At 42.0% G+C, this 21,620-nt stretch overlaps 2 protein-coding genes across 3 annotated transcripts in view; one reads left to right on the top strand and one right to left on the bottom strand.

The window, feature by feature from the left end:
• TTLL12 (tubulin tyrosine ligase like 12) overlaps nt 1-9,685 on the top strand; it is a 35,661-nt gene extending 25,976 nt beyond the window's left edge. For both annotated transcript variants that reach the window (XM_026067808.1, XM_026067809.1), the window contains exons 9-14: nt 916-1,027; nt 1,927-2,078; nt 2,172-2,253; nt 2,690-2,758; nt 4,303-4,441; nt 6,481-9,685. In XM_026067808.1, the coding sequence (XP_025923593.1) occupies nt 916-1,027; nt 1,927-2,078; nt 2,172-2,253; nt 2,690-2,758; nt 4,303-4,441; nt 6,481-6,632 (706 nt within the window). In that variant the 3' untranslated portion in view covers nt 6,633-9,685. The remainder of the gene's footprint in view (nt 1-915; nt 1,028-1,926; nt 2,079-2,171; nt 2,254-2,689; nt 2,759-4,302; nt 4,442-6,480) is intronic.
• On the bottom strand, nt 9,208-17,567 carry TSPO (translocator protein). The gene is made up of 3 exons (XM_026067810.1): nt 14,348-17,567; nt 10,905-11,043; nt 9,208-9,984 (listed from the first exon to the last, which is right to left on the bottom strand). Exons 1-3 carry the CDS (start codon nt 14,533-14,535, stop codon nt 9,808-9,810), a joined length of 504 nt encoding a protein of 167 aa, XP_025923595.1. The 5' UTR covers nt 14,536-17,567; the 3' UTR covers nt 9,208-9,807.
• Nucleotides 17,568-21,620: the final 4,053 nt, after the last annotated feature.

Raw genomic sequence — 21,620 nt, 5'->3', positions numbered from 1 at the left:
TGGAACAGGTTGCCCCGAGAGGTGGTGGAGTCTCCTTCTCTGGAGATATTCAAAACCCGCCTGGACGCAATCCTGTGCAATGTGCTCTAGGTGACTCTGCTTGAGCAGGGGGGTTGGACTAGATGATCTCCAGAGGAGATCCAACCTCAGSGATTCTGTGATTCTGTGATTCTGTAATTAAAGTTGCACTAATTTCAGCTCAGCTTATGCCGTTTATCCTGAAGCCCAAGAAGGTTCTCGGGATGCTTTCATAAATTAATTGAGGAAAGGAGGCCATCAAGTGTYGCCATGTCCTTACTCAGAAAGATGCATGGAATAAAGACCAGCACATTACCTGTTTTTCTTGAGGATCCTTCAAGGAATATTGTGCCCTTGAGATAACTAGATACTGGAAAGTGAGAAGATGGTGTGCTCTCCTTTTCTTTCAAGATGAACTGTTGAGATATATTGAATGACTCCTTCCCCAAGAGAGTTATGGTGCCATTTAAAGAGAATGTTTCGGAGATGTTATTAGGGAATCAACTTAGAAACTTGCACAGCCACCGGCCAGAATGTTCTCGGACACCTGGCAGAATGACGTCTGCACTGTGACCTACATGCGTTCATGGTAATACTGTCTGGTTCTTTGTCGTCTTTGAAGGAGTCAAGTGTTGAAAAAGGAGATTAACAGTGAGAACATGTTAGGCCCTGACTGGAAAGATCAGTGAGAGCTACTGTTGTGGTTTTGCCCCCTCATACCCAGAACAAGCACTCCCAGCTGTCTATCAAAAATCTTTAGTTCTTGCATTGTAGCCCACAGCTTTACAAAGTAGACAGACAAGGCAGTAAGTACATAGATCAGTTCAAGTGTGTGTTCAGACAGATGATTGAGGTGGATGCTTACAGGCTTTGGTGCTCTCTTTCTCTCTTTCTCAGAGGAGAAGACAATCACTGGATATGTAAACCGTGGAACTTGGCCAGAAGCCTGGACACCCACATCACCAACAGCCTTAACAATATCATCAGGCACAGGGAAAGCAGCCCAAAGGTTAGAGAGCATGCCTTTGAATGTGATTTAAAACGGGGTAGCTGAAAAAAATGTATTCATGGAAGGAGGTCTAAAAATATGAGGAAGGAAATTAATTTTCTTCAAAACACATGCTGGCCATAAGCATACTGTTTCAATCAGTTCAGAATTGATTTATATTTAAATCAGTCAGCTCCATTTGCTTCAGTGGTGAAACACTGTGGAGGCAGTGCGGAAGACACTTCTGTTCGTACCATAAGGCCTGGTGTTTTCTTATTTCAAAAAAATAAAACTTGCCCCAGCAATAAAGAATATACTCCAGTGTGTTGCTGCTTTAATGCTAGTCCTTCAGAAATCTCAATGGAAGATGAGTTCACATTATCCTGTAGTTACTGTTGGTCATAAGTTTCGGAACATTATTGCTTCTGTCCCCAAGTCGATTGTTATTACTGATCCACAGCTCTGCTCAGTGGCACAGAGCATTGCTTTTGCCAGCAATAGATGAATCATGGAGTCTTTTTTTAGGGAGTCTGCAATATGCAGTCATATATCAGACTGTCACCTGAGCTGTATTTCTGCTGATATGTGGACTGCATGTATTTTCTGGAATGTGGAAATGCCCAAAGAATTGCATCTTAGTTCTAGTTCAAAACAAAGTTAATTTTGTATATAATTTCTGTGACCTTATTGTTGTTTTTTTTAAGAACGAGTGTGTTCTGGCCTCTCATCCTCCCCCACCTCAGCACCAAAGGACTTTGATAAAAGATTACCTCTTTGCATAATGTCATGTATTCAWACATATTTCTAAAGCAAAACTGAAATGCATACAAAGATACCTTAAATCATCAAGATCTACTGACACTTTATTTTCATTTAGATTGATATATATTAACTGTGGGGTTTTTGGTTTTTTGTTGTAGGTAGTGTGCAAATATATTGAAAATCCAGTCTTGTTTCACCGAGAAGATGTGGGAATGGTTAAATTTGACATCCGTTATGTTGTATTGTTGCGATCCATAAAACCACTCAAGCTGTATGTCTATGATGTATTTTGGCTGCGCTTTTCAAACCGGTAATTACTTCCTTCTCCTCCTTGGACTGAAGGGTCTCAGAATTAAATCCGATGCCGTGGTAATTAAGGAGGTTTTTTTCTTTTATTGGTTAGGGCATTTTCACTTGATGATTTGCATGACTACGAGAAGCATTTCACTGTCATGAACTATGCTCCTGGTGTAATATTAAAACAGGTAAGCAAATGATCCAAAACATTTCCCTGTCTTTCCATTGTTAAATAATCTTCCACTGCCTTCTCTGTGGTTGTGGCCAAATAACCTAATTCACATTTACTTAAAGAAGCACTCAGTGTGTTGAAAGTACCCTAAGCAAATATTTTCCTAGACTCTTTCTCCTGTGGACCCCTAATCACCTGTGATACAAATCTACATCCTGAATATAACCCACGTTGATAGAAATCAGTAAAAGAATTATTAAAATGGCAGCTAATCATTTTCAAAGACTTTAGTGTAATTTTTTATAATAAGAAACACTAGAACAAGGAAGGGGTTCTGGAACTGTCAAATTCTCTAGTTCTCTACCTGCAAAAGCAATCTGTCCCATTTTTCAAGTCATCTGTTTGCTTTGGTTGGGAATGACTGAGTAACATTTGTTGCTAAATTGTTTTAGGTACATTGTGAAGAATTTATTCCTCTGTTTGAAAAACAATATCCAGAATATCCATGGACAACAGTACAAGTAAGTCAGCAATTCATCTTTCTCATGTAAAGCATCTATGAATCTTTATTTCTCAGGATGTGCCTAACTGTGCTGAAGTGGCTGATGGTAATAAGCACTCCGGCCTGCTTCGCAGGGGCTCCTGTGCTTGAGGGGTTACACTGGCAGATTAGACAGTGCAAAGGCTGCATTTATACACCATGGCATATTTAGAAGAAAACAAAAGATCAGCTGGTCCCCTCTTTCGTGAGGCGGGTGGAGTTGTTTTTGTTTTTAATACGCCACCAGTGTAATATCTTTGAGCTAATAAGTCCAGAACCTGGTCCCTATTTGTTAAATTAAATCCTGACTTTGAGACTGCAGTGCAGAATTTCCAGCTGCTGCCCCAACCTTTCTGTTAGAGTTGACCTGAGCCCTGTCACTGCCTTAATGACTCTCACATCAAAACAGATGGTTCCCTAATACAAAGGCATATTTTATGTCAAAGAGGAAGCTCCAAATTCTACCGTTCAGTAACGTATCCTGGAAGGCAGATGACGACTCTCTCTTTGCTCTTCAATAATTCTTGAAAGAAAAAGCTGAATGCAAAGAAATGGTTCAGAAATGCACACAAAACTGTTGCAATGTTGCCTGTTTATTAGGAGCCAGAACATGCAGAAGGAGTGGTAAAAGAGCACTTATTTCTGCATATGCTTTCAAAAGTAAATAAATTACCCAACTGTGGGTTAACTTCCATAAATTAATTTGTATCAGTTTTAGCTATATCCTGGTAAAGATACCCAGAGCACAACAGGTTTTGCAGCATTAGATTTAAGTTCTTTTACAAGCAGTGAAAGGGGAGAGATGGGTACAAAGTACAAAAGCCAGACTGCAGTCTACCCAAAGTCATGCTGTGTACAGAATACTAAGAATTACACCACTTTTCCATTTGCAGAGAGAATGGTTCACTTCAGCATAGACTTCATGCTAAAAATTGCCCCGTACATTCTTTCTGTCTTATTTCACTTTCACATTGGATATCTGATTGTTTCCGGAAATATCAGTGTAATGTCTGCTTAAACTCTCCATGTCCCCACCACCATCACCACCCTTTTTAGAAGGGGCTAACTGGGTAGAAGATTTTTCTTTACAATACAAAACAAAGCTCAAAAGCAATGTAATGAAGAGGCAAGAACAAGTCAAAACTTTGGAGCCRTGCTCCTGGTATTCACAGAATTTTTCTGGATTTTCCCTCTCCTTTCCTCTACGCATAAGTGTAATACTGTACATAATGCCTGAGAAGGGATTTAATTCTAACATTAAATGCCCTATTTTCAGGATTTCCATAGTATTTGTGTTCTTAAAAAAAAAAAAAAAAAGTTCATGGATGTTGCCGGGTGCTAAGCACTTCCACAGTGTTGGTATTTGTCTGAATGCACACTTTGGGCTGATGCTGGGTGGATTTTCATCTGTTGGCTAGTGTAATTTATGCAAGCACTTTAAAAAGCTTCATGAACGAAATGATGAATGTTTGTTGCTTTTATAGAACTTCTGTATCTCATTCAGAGACCTTTTCCTGTCTTTAGGCAGATATTTTTAAGGCTTTTGCTGAATTGTTCCAAGTTGCTTCAGCTAAACCTGCACCTCTTGGAATCTGTGATTATCCATCCTCAAGAGCAATATATGCCATTGACTTGATGCTTAAATGGGACGCCAGCAGAGATGGTGAGAAGCTCCTTTCCTTGAATGTTGAATTCATTTTATTTCCATACCTTTTTCTGGAAACTTATTTCTTGTCTGAACTCTTGCTGTTTTTCAAGCAGAGTGAGCTGTGTGATATCGGTGCCTCCCCCTGACATCAAAGCATATCTGGAGTTGCGGAGCTGTGGGGTTAGAATCCGCTGCACAGCTTAATAACAACAACGTGGGGGGAGCAGCTAACTGCGCTCAGCCATGTCCTTGCCTCCCTTGTGCCTCTGCTATTGCCATTCTTGGCAAACAGTCAGGGCAGTGGTACAACAGTCTAGTCACTCCAAAAACAGCAAGTTTCCTTTTCCATTTGTGGTGGGAGAAGGTTTGAAATGTCTGTCTCTTTACAAAAACTTCAGAGACATCTTACTGTCTTACCGAACTCTGGCTTGGCCCAGTGCCTTCAGAAGGCGCAGCTGCTTATTAAAGCAGACAATGGACCGGGTTCACCATTTCAGTGCTGTTGATGTCCTGAGGACTGTCACTCAGTTGTGGCCAAGTTTACATGTGCCTAAGTCTCTGCAAGAAGGTGCATGTGAAGCTGCTTTCAGGCTGGTGCCACAGCGTGGCTAACCTAGAGTCTTTCTTCCAACCAAAGTCTTGGAGGACTGGTAGCAAAATTTGCCAGATGGGGTGAATTTTTTCTTACCTTACCAGGAGGCTCAAAAATGTGGTCTAAGCATGGCCCGGGCCAGACATCTACCTCTTGTTGGTAGAAAAGCAGCAGAGGCTCCAACACAAAAAGGACTGCCGGGGGCAGTCTTCGACAGAACCAAGTGTACTCTTTTCCTGTGGTGTGCAGGACATGACAGAAGTTTGTTCCTTGCACCCATGATTGCTTGAGGGAGTGACTAGGTGCTGTATGTTGGTTGGGTGCTGCCTGTGGCTGATTCTGTAACTACTGAATCACTTGCGTGGAGTGAGGTGACTGCAGCAGGAGATTGCAAGTTTCTCATCTCAGAGTGGGTAGTAGTGTAGTGGCTGGCATCCTCCCCTGAGAAATGGGAGGTACAGAATTGAGTCTCCTGTTCAGATCAGGTGGAGCAAAGGTTTGAATATGTCTGCTACATCGACATTGGATGCTCTGTGAGCTACATGGTTACCTCTCCTGTGGTTGTCTTGAATGGGAGAAGCAGATCAAAGCAAGTCACCGATATTATCAATTCCAAGAGAAGGGTTGTAGTAAAAGGAGTGAGCTCACCTTGCAGCCCTGGCTGAACAGGAGCTGCGTAGGTCACCAGCCTTTTCAAGATCTTCAGGGCATCTATCTTTTTTTCCCTGAAGCCGCAGGGGGCATGGGTGCCACTGTCATGGCTGTGATCCTGTAGTCAGTCTGTGGACAAATGGGTTAGCTGCTGCTCTGCAGAACAGAGCATGGCTTACCTGCACATCAGAAGTTAGTACCCTCAGCTCAGTGGTCTCAACACCAGGCAATAAATAAAATTCCTTGTTTCTCTTTGCACAGAATGCATTTGATTCCTCACTCTCTGAATTGCACTGATCAAGTTTTATGAGAAAGTTAAACTTTCTGACTTCCTTCTAGGAGTAAGATGAAGTGGCAGGTGTGAGATGTTTGCTGGAGTTTAAAGGAACCAGGACTGCTAGAACTAGAGAGGTAGATATATAACAGTTTTAAGAAAGGAAGCTTGGTACCCAAACATGAAAGGAAGAGCAAACCTTTCTGGAAGATGTTTCAGACTACATCAGGCAAGACAGTTGTATGGATATTACATTGCTGCAAATTCTCATTCTGAATGAGGCCTTGAATTAGTGTAGTGATTGCAGAATCTGTTGGATATATTCTCTGGATAACAGTGGTAGATGAGACCTCCCTCACCCCAAAAGCAAACACACTAAAACAGATTAAAAAAAAAAACAAAAAAACCCACTTGCTTGGGTCATAGAAGATGGCTGCTTTCAGCCATTTTCCCTGCTCTCTAACTTAAAGACAGGTAATGATTCAGGATCTAAATATAGCTTGTATTAAAAGGCAATGTTTGTGTTCTGCCTTCCAGGAAAAAGAATTATGCAGCCTCAGATCCTGGAGGTGAACTTTAATCCTGACTGTGATAGAGCCTGCAAGTACCACCCTACCTTTTTTAATGATGTCTTCAGCACCCTATTTCTGGATGAACTAGACAACTGCCGTGTGACATGTATTGTCTAGGCACAGGAGGCTTGACTCCATTTACAAAATATGCTTAACAGCAATATTTTTGTCAGTTCTATGAGCTGCTTATGCAAATATCTTCCTATACTGGTAACCCAGGGAAAAAAAATGTCATATCAGAAGAATATGCATATACCATATACTGTATTGATAATCACTTTGTATTTTCCTTGTCTTGCTTAGTTTTATATTATCAATTTGTGTTGACCAAATGTCTTGTTTTATTGAATATGGGAGACCACAAAATAGAATGGTAACTGGAACAATTGACTTGTTTCTCAGGTAGCCCAACTCACGCTTGCTGGGAAACACTGTACAGCTTCTCTCTGTCGACATTAAAATTATAATTTACTGAATCATTTTGGAGTTAGTCTGCTGCTTTCCCCCTTCCCTCCTCTGTTACACAAAGATCTAAAATGTTTCAGTGCACAGGTTGAGGTGAACCAAGGTATTTTAAGGTTGCATATGTTAAGTTCAGCATGAATCACATATATGAAGCTTGATTACAGAAAAAGTATTTAGTTAAAGGTCCTAGTATTCTTCCAAAATCTACTCAGCAGTTGCTGAAATCTGTGTGTAAAGTCATTTGGTGACTGAAGTCGTCATTCTGTTGTAGTGTGATAGTTCTGAGTTCTCTGATTTAGCAAATGCTAAAACAAGGTGGGAAAGACAGATCTCCTGTTAACTGTCAGGCATTTCATTCCCTTCTCCCTACACAAAGATGAAGTGAAAGTCCTCCTCTTTAAGGAGGAAGGCAGACTAACTTCCTTAAATAAAATACTTTGCTGACTAAGGACAGAAAGATAACTGCTTTTGCTAAGAGAATAATACAGTATTTCAGTGCAGTGAACCACTAGGCTAATGAGATGGAAGATTTGATGGCTCTTTTCATTTTTCAATAAAAAGAAAAAAAATTAGGAACTGTGTACTGCTGGCTGTCATCCTCAGCCTGCCCCTTAAAGAAACTAGATTTTTGAGAAAAGATCATGTAAGAAGTGGGAGGGACACAATGTCTAGAACAGCAAGGGAAGGCAGAAGAAGCCTGGAGAAATGAAAGGGATCTGGGAAACTGCTAAACTCCAAAGCAATCTTTGGACTTAAAAGTTGAGAGCCCAGGACAAATGGATTGGGGGAGGGGGGCAATTTCAAATTAATCATCCCTAATCTCCCCTCCCTCCTCAAATGAGGGTAACTGGGTGAAACTTAGTGACATAAATACAGCTGAAGACTGTTATGTATGCAGAAGTTGCAAAAGTTCTGCCATCCATCATGAAGTGTATTAAGTAGGCAGTATTTTTTTTCTAGATAGCTGCAGCAATCAGTCTGCTCTAGAGCAAGATGCAAATATAAAACTATAAATGCTCTAAACCTTGCTTCTAGTATGCACTAAGTTATCCTTCATGTGCTCAGGAGGGGAGAGGGATATTTTAGGCTATTTCAGGCACTTAATATGAGTACTTTAAAATTGTCTTCTGCAGGCACCTACTTCTTTCCACTTACTGAAATGGACTGGAAGGGGGGGGGGGGGAAATCTGTCTTGTGAAGATTCAGTCACTGTGTAGGTGGGGCAGAAGAGAGCTGGCCCAGACAGCCAGAAGCAGCACTGACAGCCATATCGAAGTCTCCTGTTCATGAGTCAGAACTTTTAGACTCCTAATTTAAATGCAATTAAAGAAACACAGGTTAAGCACTTGCTGTAGATAGTGTGACTATTCCACCTTTCTACAGAGAAAGGTTCAACTGTGATGTAGAATATAGTAATAAGTGCTTGAGACTGGACATAAGGGGACACATGGTGGTACTCAGCAGATACATTTCTGGCTTCTAGGAGAGTAAAAGGCACTTCAGGTAGCCTGCCTGCAAAGTAACCGAAAGCAAGTAACAAAGTGACTGTGGGCCTAGAGTAAAGGGGAAGCTTTCCCTATCACAAAGGGAACATTGATGTCAGCTGTAACAAACCAGAAGAATGACTTAAAGTAGCATATCTGCAGTGGGACCACAAGCTGTGGGCAAAAATAGTCCCTGTTTTCTTACACCCTTAGACAAAAGATCTTCTTATCTAATAGGACAGCAACAGCAAGATCCGGGACACTTGGTTCAACCTATGTCATAACATTCGCTATTATAACCCTGAAGAGAAGAAACCCGTGTTTCTGTTTTTAAACAGCTGAAGTGAGAAGGCACAGGTGGGAGATCCATCGCAGCTACAGGGCCCATGCAGGTACTGCTGTAGTTGCAAATGGGCAGCAGACCCATTCGCRGCCTGGCAGCTGGCTCCGCGCTGGAGGTCTAGTGATGACGTGGTGCTGCGCTGAGGGTCAGGGCAGGCACTTCCATCTCACTGCTGGGCTAGTGCTGCTGGTGATGACTCAGAGGTGTGTGCTGAGGGGTGCTGAGTATTTGGGTGCTCTCAGTTTCTGGCTGTGTGTGCTGACTTTGCTGATTTTGTCTTGCCTACTGCAATGGTGAGAGGAGATGAAGGGGCTATCTTTGAGGCTASAGCATCCCGCTGCCTTTAGCATCTTTCTGTTCAAAACTATTTAAAAACAATAAAAACAGAGAAGCAAATATAGTAAGTTACATGCAGTTTAATACATTTAGCTGACATTTAGATTATACTATGCTTTAAAGTAGGAAGGCACAAATTGTGAAAAGGATCCCATCTTAAACGTTTCCAGAGTACAATGACTAGAGGACAAATACCTGGCCGCTCTAGCGAGATGGGTGCTTCACAGCACTAAAGCACTGTCTCATGGAAAACATAGGAAAGATTCAGGCCATAGTCATGCTTGTGATTGTTCGGAGCAGCTTTCTGGAAGCTGTATTAACATATGGCTTGATTTCTACCTCTGAACATAGTGAAGCTGTAATTTGTGCTCATTTTTACTTAAAACACTGTTGTCATATAAACTGTAATACTATAATATAGAAAACTAGTATTTTTTAATCACTACCTTTTTATTGTGCTATAAAACTCACCAAGGCATGCACCCCTTTGTGGCTTGTCTAGTAAAGACACATTTGTTCTGAACAAGTACTGCTCTGTCAAATAGTAAGTAGCAGTCACTTTGTCTAATGGCATTAAGTAGTTCAGCTAAAAATACAGGAAGGCCATTTAGAAAACGCGTTAAAAAAGATCTTTTGGCTGATGTCTCTCTCCTAAGAAAATTCTTTATTCAGGTTGTTTCTTGTTGCGATTGTCCTTCCAGATACGGTAATTGAGCGCAGAAGCCATGGTTAACCAAGCTAAATAAGGAACCATCAAATACGCTGCTGTTCTGTTGATGTTATACCAGGAAGCAGTTGTAGCTGTTGCTGTACCAGTGGTGAGTAGGAGAGTCACCAACCCCTGAAACACAGAAAGGTACTTAGTGTTATTTGATGCATTTTCTTGACTGGACAGTATTTGTATGGCTCTTTCCAAGTAGTTTGCATTGGCTCTGGCACTTGTTGGATCCCTCTGTGAGCTGATTCCTTCTCAGAAAACTAGCCCTGCAAAAAAGAGGGTTTTCTGCTGACTTAGCGAGTTGAATTGACTCACAGGAAGATCCAACAGACACAAACAGGCACAAAAACTGCATCTGGGAGCAGGGGAGGGAGAATAAGATCCCTCCTGCCCCCATTTTTCTGGCAGCAGGTCGTATTGGCTATAACCCCTGTGTGACTTCGAGCAAGTCACTTTGCTAGGTAAACTTCCCCAGTCTTTCTCTGTCTGATGCTGCCTGAAGAGATGTGGCATAGATGAATCAATGACAGATTGCAAAATGTTCCACTATTACAGTGTTACTTGTATATTTGGTGAACCAGGCAAATCATTTTTATTTTTATTACTGTTTAATTTTGGAGGCTATCTTGTTTCTCTTCAGACTACAGAAAATTAGTCTTGTCTAATATGGATACCGATTAGCTGAGTAATGTTATGTAACACTCTTATCGCTGCTGTTTGCCAAAGAGGTACCTAGGGACTTTGCTAAGGCATAAGTGTTTACTTTTTTAGTCACGCAAAGCTCTTATCAAAAGGTGACAGAAAGAGCTACTTGATATCTAAACATTTAATGATGCTGTAGATAGGTAAATTCTCTCAGGTGGTTGCAGGCATGCATTGAAGAGAATTTTAGATAACTATTGCCCAAGGCACATGCTATACCAATTATATGAATCTGATTCATTTTCAAGAAGAAAAAAAAAAAATACAACCCCAAACTTACCCTTAGTATCTTGTAAACGATAGCAGAAGTCTGTGCTTAAGAAACTTGTTTTTCCACTTACCCATCCCATTTTGTGAGCTCCAAAAAATATGGGAGTCCATGCCCAGTTTAATGCCAGCTGCCCTGCATACAGACCCAGTGGAACCACAGACTTTTCATTGAAGCCCCCCAGTTCCTTCCACACCAGGTAGGAGCCATATCTGAAGAAAGCAAACGTAAGGTGTAATTCTGTACACTGGCTAGAAGGCAACTGCAGTCTTGGTCAAACTAAATGACTTCAGTGTAAGGAGTCTAAATTCATTTGGAAAGGAAGATATCCAGACACTGCCTGGCAGAATAACCAGCTGCAAAGGGTTGATCATATGCTGCAGACAGCAGTATGGAGAGAAAAATTCCCCGTGCTGCCAGAGCTCTCGTTTCTAGGTGCAGAGGAGCAGATGACCTACTGCATTTCAGTCTTTAAAGAGAATAGCATATTGAAATGGAAGCAAGTCTAGGGCTTGAGTAGAAAAGGTATCTCTAAATAGTGAAGAAACTTATTTCAGTAATGGGAGATGATGCTTAAAATAGAAAGAAATGTATTTTCAAATGGAGATACGGGAGAAGATATGGGAATGAAATGAAATGAAGAAATGAAGATACGGGAGAAGCAGGAATTGAAGTGGGAATGGACAAAATGAGTTGCAGCCCTAAGACAGGCGAGTATGGTGTGGATGGTGTTAGAGCAGAAGGCATCCCATAATCACATTTCGGAAGGGAGGAGACAAAGATGAGGGGAACAAAGATTTCAGGATTTCCAAGGAAAGAATTAACAGCAAGGAGYGCTCTTCCTGTTCATGGGATCCTGGCTACTGAAGGATCTTCCAGCCGGGTTGGAAGATTTTGAACAGATCTTCTTCATGCCACCAAACAGTTCACCGGAGGGGTCCCAGAATGAAAGCTGCCAAAGACAAGAATCCTTTGGACTTGGGACGTTTCCTAATGCGAGGTTTATTTTTTGCACTGAAGAAGCCTGAACAGAGCAGGGAGCAGTCGCTGCACAAGACTATCTATTTTGCTCTTGTTTGACTTTCCCTTTAGGCATTAGCTACATTTCAATCCGGATGACTGCACAGCCATTCCAAGAGACAGTGCACTGCCCTGGATAAAATGCCGCCATCCCGAATTATATCCCCATTTCAGTATTCGTGCACAGAATACAGACTCCATCTTGGTAGCAATGTGAACTGAACTGTGCGCTGTGCCGGACAGCAGGGGGCTCAGACGGATGTCAGCACTGGAGCAAAGATGGAGGCCAATTTTTAAGCATTATTTGTTTTAGTAGCAAACATCTGTATGCATATTGCAGGAGTTTGTCTTCACTCGTGTGTCATATAAACAGGATGTTTTTTTCCTGTTTGGCCCAGTTAATAACCCAATATTGCTTCCTGGCCATTTCTTTCATAAGGACTAAACCACGCAGCTTTGATAGCTTGGCAGTTTGATTGCACAAAGTAGATGGTTTGGGGGGGGGGGGGAAGGGGGTGCTTTGTATGGGAGGGGAAGGATGAGAAACTTCACATTTTCTCTTCCTAAAAGGCATCAGAACTCAAATCTGCTCCTAAGTGACTTAAAGAGCTCCAGTACGTGCTTACAGTTGTTCACAGATCTAACTTTCATTTCAGAGCAAGATCATTGTGTACAAGTCTGCTAGAGAACTAAATGTCAGAGACCATCATGTAAGCTTATTATTTCTTGCTTTCAGTTATTTCTTGCTTTTAATGTATTCAAGAGATTCGAAAGGAATGAGATGTCTTGATCATTCCAAGGAATGTGGGTGCGTGATGGGTTACAGCAGGAAAGGACTGGTTATAAGCACTGAGGAAAAAGACTCAGGTGCTAGACATTTGGTACATAACCTAGAGCACCCACCTCCGAATATACTGGTATTCTGATATTGTCAAAGTAAATGACCAGCTGTCACAGTTTGGATTTTTAAAATGTTTAGCTTGATATCCAGGTTTATGATGAGGAATCCTCAGCCACGGGGGATTATAATTTGTGCAGTCAACATGAAGGAAACCCTTCAAGGAAAGGCAAGGAGCTCTTGTCTCTTTGATAAAAGGCATCTTTTATCGAATCATAGGGCAACAATGTCCTGATTCCAGTATTAACTCCCCAAATATACAAGAGGGAAGAATAATTTAAAAAAATACTCTGTAGAAGAGGAGAAAGAATACAGACAGAAAAGGGGGCACAGCACATGAGGCTGCAGAAATTACAAAGCTTTTCTTGAAAGAAAAGGAAACCAAGAAGAGAGAAAGTGTGAGAGAGAAAATTTTGCRTTCAGATACATTTTCAGACATACCACATCACTGCTGTATTTTACATCAGACCGCGGTATTAAAGATAACCAGCGGGGTGACAATGTAATCTCAGCTTGGAAAAGAGTTGATCTCTCTGAAACTTTCTATGGTTAAGCCAGTGCTATACACGAGGTAGGAATCACTTAAAATGCAGTGGCATAATGGAAGAGATGGCAAGGGTAGGATGTAAAATGCATATTGTGGCCCCTAAATTATTACTATTGGGTTAGCAGCAATGCATGTTTTATAGCTAGGAAAAAGCATGTTGAATCTTGGCATATAGCTAGTTCTTAATGAAGAAGTGTGGGAGGGAAACAAAGCATCACTGCATGCTTGGCGGCTGCGCCAGCCTCTGTTCAGGCTCCAGTAGCAGCGGGCTACCTCTCCTCTCCGTGGCACTGCTCACGAGAGTTAATATAAAAGCACACTATGTTGGGGGGGGGGAGCTACTTCTGGAGCAGCCCATGAGGAATATTATAACTGCCCGAACAGATGCAACGACAATCTCCAGGGACAACCTACCTCCATAAATGTTTTTGCTACATCTTATTAAAAGTAACAGGTGCCAGAATATAGTAATATTAAATGTTTAAGCTACCTGTGGGAATGGTATTTGGCCTCATGATATCCTGTTCATTTGACAGTAATTGCTGTATTGTCAGGTATTTTAAACTAGCTAAATAAGAAGGCAGGCGCTGGTTTCACACATTTAGAGTTTTAGAGCCTGGCACTTTTATTTGAAAAGACAAGTACATTCGTTTTGATTTTGGCTTCTTTTAATTGAGCTGTTAGAACAGTTCCATCCCAATCCCTTTTTTTTTAATTTTAAAACTACTGAAGGACATATGTAGAGGAAATCCCGGGGCTGCCTAGCTCCATCACTGCACAACTTGGCAGGTCTCCCCCTCAGAGTGAATGAGGAAAGCTAATTAATGGCAGCTTTTCAAATGCCTGCTTTTGATGTGCATGCAAAGCAGTGTCCTATCAAACCCACGCACAACTCCCAAAACATATTTCTACCTGCTGAACGGGTAGCTTGACACAGTTTCTTACAAATATAGAGCCACGGGAATACAATAATACAGTTTTCTGAGCCAGCACAGTACAATAAGCAACTATGAGATCAGATACGTGCCTTAATACAATGTGAAAAACATACCCCATAGATGTATAGAGAGTTCCCCAAACAGGAGCAAGCACCCAGTTAGGTGGATGCCAGGATGGCTTCTGTAGAGATTCATACCACACAGGGATCTCCCTTTTGGTGATTGTGCCTCCTAAAACTCCTCCTGCATGGGGCAAGAGTGTGAAACCCACTGCTGGGACCCAGCCTGGTACCACCTCCATTGAGATGGTGAATCTGAAACAAGCACAAACGTGTTGACTGGCAAAGTGATTTTAAAATGAAGCTAGAAAAACATTCCATTTTTAACAGATTTTAAAAATATACATGCATGTAGGATCTGATCCACAGCCTAGTCTTGTCACTAAGAGAGACTGCAGCTGAAATTAATGGATCTTGAATGAGGTTCACTGGACAGTATTTATCACCCTACAGGAACCTATCACTTACATTCTGTTTTCCTTGAGGCCTTCAGTTCCCTCTAAGCCTTGTGCAGTAAGGTTAGTGATTTTTACCTACATAAATATTCCCCCCCATAAATAAGTAGGCAGAGGAACAATGCAGTTTGATATTATATAAATTGCACTTGGAAGAAAAAAATCCATTAAGAAACTTGTATTTCTGTATTCACCAAAATAGAATGGTCTCAATGGAACGATATAGTCAAGGGCAAGGAAAGAGCGTGTGCCAGCTTACCTACCTGCAAGCAAAATAATTTACATAGACTGTGTATGCATTTTTAGCCTCAAAGGATGCAGAGGATGATCAGTGGCTAGTAAGACTGAGGTGATAAGTTACAAACATTTGAGAAGCTGCCCCAGAAAATAGTAGAGAGGAGAAAGAGAGGAGAGACACTTAAATGATGTTTTGCCAAACAAGGAAGGAGATCTCCATGGATAAATGGGGAGTACACCAGTGGCTTCTTCATAAGGTATTCAGTCAGTTGTCCCAATCTCAGCTGGCAAGCCCATGACATGTACTCAGTTAAATCTGCCTACAGAAACAAGACGAAGTAGATTCCTTGTTCTGGTAGGCTGAACTGCTTTACTTTGAGCACAGGCTGCAGTAAAAAGGGTAAGCAAGAAAGCAGGAAAAATCTCCAGAACAAGCTTTCTGGCCAGAATCCAAAGGCTACAGAGGATCCATGTTTCGCTTGCTGAAGTGTGAGCAGATTAGAGGGATGATGAAAAGGGCAGAAGCGAAACATTATTTTTCAAATATACAGTAGCCAAATACACCCAATTCCTGTTAATCTGTTATGCAGCAGGGAGAGACAGCAGGAAGGAATCATAAAAGATATTGCAACAGCCCCATGAAGCAGAGGGGAAAAAGCAACTGTGAAAGCCGCAGCAGGAGCGAACACCAAGTTTTGGAGCAACCAGCATGTCAGAGGCAGGTCCAAGGAAAGCGTCCRAGTGCGGGGGCTATTGCCTTGCCCTATGTTTAAAAGCTTTCGCTGCTATAGTTATGTCTGCTGGGATGAGGAGGCAGGAAGTGAGGAAGAGGAAATCATACTTTTAACAGCTGTACTTAAACCAGCAGGAAATGGTGCACAGATGACGTTATACAGGCACAGTTCTGCTGGTGCCACGGATTTTGCTTGGAGAACAGGTATAAGTGTAGCCAGCAAGAAGGCTCTCTTGCATTGAGATTTTTGTCCCTTTACTCAGGGGTCTGTCCATACAGCCACGCAGATTTAATAAAAGAGATTTTGGTGGCTGGGACCACAAGCCAGATTGCATGGGATCAAGAGRAAATCCTGGTGATAGAAGCAGGGCGAGATTTTGAAGGCAAAACAGAGTCTGGAGGGACTGGAAAAGCATGCAAGCTTGGGAAGTTTGCAAGGCGTGAGCAAGAAGGGGCAAGCAGGCTGCTGGGCGGGAGGCATGCCTGGGGAGGGCCGTGGCAGGGGAACAAGCAGGAACGCGCAAGAAAAGACGGCAGACAAAGTGGTGGGACGGTCAAAAATGGAAAACAAGAACGAAGGAACAAATTGAGCACAGGAAAAAACTGGAACTAAGGTTGGGGAGAGGAGGAAGAGGGAAAATAAAGTGCTAGTCTCCTGGAAAAGTATCAATTAGGTCTCAGGGTGGAGGGTGGACAGCAAGGAAGGGAGGCAAAAGGCTGCAGAGCTCGTTGCTACAGTCATTGCTGCCACGCGTCCTGCCTCATCTCTCCTGCGCTCCATTTTGCCGGGGTGCAGAGACATGAACGCGTTTCTCTCTGCCTAGATTTGTAGCATTATTTCCCCAAGGGAGCAGACGGGCTCCACTGCTTGTCACAAACACAGGCAGCATCAAAGGCTCTGCTTTTATTGGGATGGGGGGAACTTCTGTGTGCAGGAGCCACCAGGTGTAATGGGAACAAGAGCTCCTGGCACAGCAGCCTCTCTGGCTGCCTTCAGCCAGGAATTCCCAAGGGGTTAAATTAGAAATTTAAAGCGAATAAGACCTCACCATTTTTTACCCTGCTGCCTTTGCTGCCACTGCTGACAGAACGCCAGGCTCTGTTTTTACACATGCTGTAAAGTGCTGGTCATTTGTGCATCTCCACTGCGGCTGTCAAATGCTAATAAATTTAAAAAAAAGGGGGGGGGGCAGCAGGACTTCTATTTTATATTGGGTTATTGTGTTTTATGCTTTGTTTGGACATATCTGTATCAGGGTGGTTTCTAGTATGTATTAAGCAACTGGACTTTGTCAGGTGTCGTTTCTTCTGCCAACTTCTCCTCAGGAAAGAAAGCCTGAAAGTGTTTTGCTATCTGAAAGTGCTAAATGCTATCAAATAGAAAAAATACTCTTCTGTTGCAGTTGTTAGCGCATAAATGACGTAGTGGCGAGTCTGTCCCTCTGCATGTTGGGGGAGGAACGCTGAAAGCCACATGAGGACGCAAATCGGGCAGGAAAACAGAAATGGGGAAAACAAAAAGCAGGGGAACAGGGAAAGTAAAGCTGCACATGAACAGGAAAGGGGAACAAATAAAAGCAAAAGGTACTGGTACTGGCTTGAATTGAATGTTGGCATCCCATTCTTTTGACTACTATTACTACTAGTTATATAGTCTGTTTTCCAATAGTATTACTCAGTATTTCACAATGCTTGGCAAGTCCTATCTCTTGCATAGTACCAAGGAGAAAGAGGTAGAGCAACATGTACAAAGGCATGCGGCAATATCAAAATGTGCTGGCAGGCTCTGCCTAATAGACCACAGCTGTTGGCAGTGGGAATTCCTGTATTTAATTCCCAAGAAATTAAATACCAGTATAAATTTGCTATTAAAAAAAAAAGGCAATAGCTAACTCAGGGAGCAGCACTAGTTGATTTTGGAAGAAGCTGTGTCCATCTTTCTCCGGCTACTTGGTGCAGGTCTTGCGTGAGAGAATAAATAAGAGACAGGGATGCACTGGACATTCCCCTTAGCAAACACACAAAGTAGCTCGGGGTGAAATGGCAAAGGACAAGTCAGCAACGAAAGCAGTGAGAAATGTTCGAATGAAAAGAAGCAGTATATAAAATCCCAGGGTGGGGGTGAGAGAGCGAGAAGAGAAAAATAGGAGCCTGCATGATACACCCTGGATTTCAGAAAAGCTTGTGCAGATAAATTTCTGCTACGACCTTCCATCACATGCTGCCTCACAACCCAGCCTTGCCTTCAGTGCTCCTTCAGTGCTGTTTACTAAAGGCCCAAGATGTTTTTTGAAAGCAATGTAGTCACAGAATATATAAAAGACTGTCAGCCCTGACTTTCTTTTAGTGGAGTATTTTATCCAGTATAATTTTAATTAAACGCAATGCTTATAGGTTTAGGCCTGTAAACCTTGTAAGTTTGTATGTTTAACTATGATGTGACAACTAAGATTATTTTTTGCAGTGAATAATACTATGGTATTGTTTGTAACTGCCTAGGGAATTAAGTACTTTGACTTCCTGATGGTTGCAGAAGCAAATCTGGGGACAAAGGAAGGTTCAGAGCTACTGTAAGTCAGCTGAGGTGATGGGGAAGGATGAAAGGATACAACAGAAAGGACTGACTGCATCCTTCAGCCACTTGCTTTCTAGGCTTACAAATGTGCAGGGACTACATTTGGAAACGTCAGACTTTAAAATAAATCAGTTTTCCTTTACTAGTTTGTTTTGCTTGATGCACATGCTGACTTTTTAGCAAGTGCCACGCATCTTATCACCAAATAATTTCCAGTATTTGCACCAGCGCCTCTGGCTGCATCTGTATTACTCAAGCTACAGATAATTACTATGTTCCCAATCGTGTCCCAGCTCGGTTTCAGGGCGAGATCCGGTTGCATAATGTTCTTGCACCCCAGTTTTCCCACTACAGAAACCTGGGTGCGTGTGCTGGACGGTACCTGCAGCATGCCCAGCAGGCAATCTTAACACTGCCGCTAAAAGCCACCATGGTTGGAAAGCTTTTCTCCCCACATGCAACTTAACTTGCTCATTTCTGTTTCTACCCCTTATCTCTGCCCTGCAACATTTCCTTCATCATGCTGCCCACTATCTGCTTAGCCCTGGTCTGACCTCAGGCAATTTCAGCAGTGCAGTGTGAGGGCTGCAGCAGGCCAGTTTGCGTTACAAACATGTTAAAATAATTTCTCTGGTACTCAAAATAGCCAAATTCCACAAGGATGGCTCCAGCTACATAAGGTAACAGGAGAAATAAGGAAAAAAACCCAAAACCATCATACCACAACCTGCTGCCTAATGGGCTTCTATCCTTTTGCAGGCTGTTTCTCTGTGGCAGAGTAATGTGTACAAAATCAAACATAAGCTTTCCTTGTTCTTCCCCCCCTTCACGGCACACAAAAAAAAGGATGCAGGGGGAGACTAGATATGGCGTGACAGGAGGAGGGGGTTGGCTTCAGCCCGATGAGAAATGAACTAAAACACCTCCTAGCTTCCCCAGGCCCTCCTGGGCTAGGGAGCCGGGCTCTGAAGGCAAGACAGGGACTTTCCCCCTCGCAAGCCTGCGTGTCCCTGGAAAGCGTGCAGGCCGCTGGAAGGAGACAGAAAAAGGACAGCTACTTTCATTGCATCGGTTTTGTATCCCTGTTCGGATAAACCTCCGACTAATCTCCTCCTTGGGCAACTCGGTGCTGGCTACCACATCACATGGGGTTTAAATGGTAGATACCGCATTAAAAACACAGAGGAAAACATCTTGGCAAGGCTGAAATACCCAAGGAGTTCGGGAATTGCTAGTCCTAGCCATTTTGAGGTAGAGAGAGAAAGTTGTGAAAGTACTAATGGAGAGCGAGGGGGTTCCCACGACATATTCTCCCCCTCTCATCCTCTACCGTATATTTTTTGAGAGCAGATAAATTTCTACCCAGGTATGAGGTGCACCATGCAAATTTTCCAGGAAGAAAAGGCTCCTTCATAGATAGCTGTCAGAAGAATTAAAAGGTGTGTTTTTAATTTGTACTGACAAACCATTTACATGTCTGTTGTGGCTCTATAACTCATGGGAAACTGCGACACTAAACACAAAGTTATGAAACAGGCTGTAACACAGAATACGGCTACCTCAAAAAAGCAGTCTTATCTTTGTTATATTAATCCTGATGAAAACCTATAGCTATTAGGTATATCTTTCAGCAATAAGGGAGTTTTATAATCCTTTTTATAAATAGAATTTATAAATAATATATATTTACATAGATAATATGCATACAATATAAATGTCTGTAACAAAATGTGTATATTTATGATATGTATTTATAAATAAAAATAAAACTGATGGTATTTGTTTAAGGATATAACGTTATATAAGCATATTCATCATGTTTAGAGGCATCATAAATCACACTACCCAGGTCCCACTTCTTTTTAAAACAGCAGAGCACAACCTGTGCAATTAAACCTATGATTTATTGAAGTGACCAGATTCACATACGGGGAACAGAAATGTCCTGTAAAACAAAATCTTTCCAAGTTACAATTGTCTTTGTTTCCTGCTTGATCTCTTCTAACGTATGTTTGTCTAAAATCCTGCATGGGTGGCATATCTTAAAGCCGAAACATCCTTCTGCCCACCTCTGTTCAAAAGAGCTACATCACGCCCTGCCGTGGACTTTTCTTCTTGTCAGCCCACCCTCTTTGAAAGTGCCATCAGTGCCTCTTCTGAAAGCATTCGTGTCTCTTGGGCATCCCTAGCGCCCACACTGCCCAGGCCTGGCTCTTCTCAGCTTGCCGCTTCCAACACAGGACAAAGCAACATCCAAGGGTTGCTTTGATAGTGTTTCTCACTCACTCTCCTTTTGAGTTGTCCTGAATGAAAAGCCAACRGCGTTTCTTGCTGCTCCGATCCATTTTTATTCTGCTGGGTTGGAATAATACAGTTTCTTTCATTAACTGTTTCATTAACTGCTCTGTGAAGACTGACTCACTGCTTGATGCTGTTTTATAACCTAAGTGATGCAAACCATTGCACAACGGCAGCTCTGGCACGCCGGCTTCTACTTTTTGCTCAATAATCCTGGCGTTGGGCGCTGCGATCAGTACACTACGTTTTGCTCTAACTTGTCTATTAAGCATTACGTGGAAATACAGAAAGGCGAGCCCTTTCCTGTACCCTTAAAGAAACGCCCGACTAAGAACAGGAGCAACTTCCAATGCCACCAAAGGACAAAACCTCCAGTCAGATACCTTTCCGAAATAATCTGCGCTCAACAGCACCGTGCACAATACGAGGCGGCAGAAGGCAGGGGATCAGGGCAACAGGGGGAGAAGTGGGACCTGCTGCTCGGCCCTGCACCAAGCCTTTATAAATGTAGTACAACCATGCATATCAATACAAATACATGCAAATACATTACAACTATATATATTTCTATATAAATACAACCGAGTACCCCTAAACAGTGTTTACTATCCAGTGCCTAGCGCTTGCAGCCTATCCCAGCTCCTTCTTGTGAGATGTATATATATTTCACAGTATATATATGTATATAACAAATATTTTATGCATATATATATGTATAAACTATATATTTTTATATATTTTATATGTATACAAATATATTTACTCAACTTCATATATGTGTGTGTATATATTATATCTATAATTTATAATACATGATATAATAAACATATATATTATATATAATATAATATATATTTTTTATATTTTTTTTATATATATATATATATATATACACACACACAAGAAAGTTGAGACTAAATAAGACCGTTATTAGTTGTGTCGCTGTTAACCAGCGGAAAGTCCCCTCTGAAAGGCTTCCGCGGCTCCCCGTGAGCCCGTCGCGCCGGGGTCGGGCCGGAGCTGCCCCCC

Source organism: Apteryx rowi, unplaced genomic scaffold, assembly GCF_003343035.1.
Source record: "Apteryx rowi isolate R43461 unplaced genomic scaffold, aptRow1 scaffold_263, whole genome shotgun sequence".
Taxonomy (NCBI): domain Eukaryota; kingdom Metazoa; phylum Chordata; class Aves; order Apterygiformes; family Apterygidae; genus Apteryx; species Apteryx rowi.
This window is presented reverse-complemented; position numbering and strand designations above follow the sequence as displayed.

Excerpts from the sequence above, each read along its gene's own strand:
- TSPO (XM_026067810.1), bottom strand. The coding sequence starts at position 14,535 with ATGGAGGTGGTACCAGGCTGGGTCCCAGCAGTGGGTTTCACACTCTTG. Across the intron at positions 11,044-14,347 it reads ACTCTCTATACATCTATGGG|ATATGGCTCCTACCTGGTGT; the intron begins GTATGTTTTTCA and ends TGCTTTCTTCAG. Across the intron at positions 9,985-10,904 it reads GAGCTCACAAAATGGGATGG|GGGTTGGTGACTCTCCTACT; the intron begins GTAAGTGGAAAA and ends TCTGTGTTTCAG.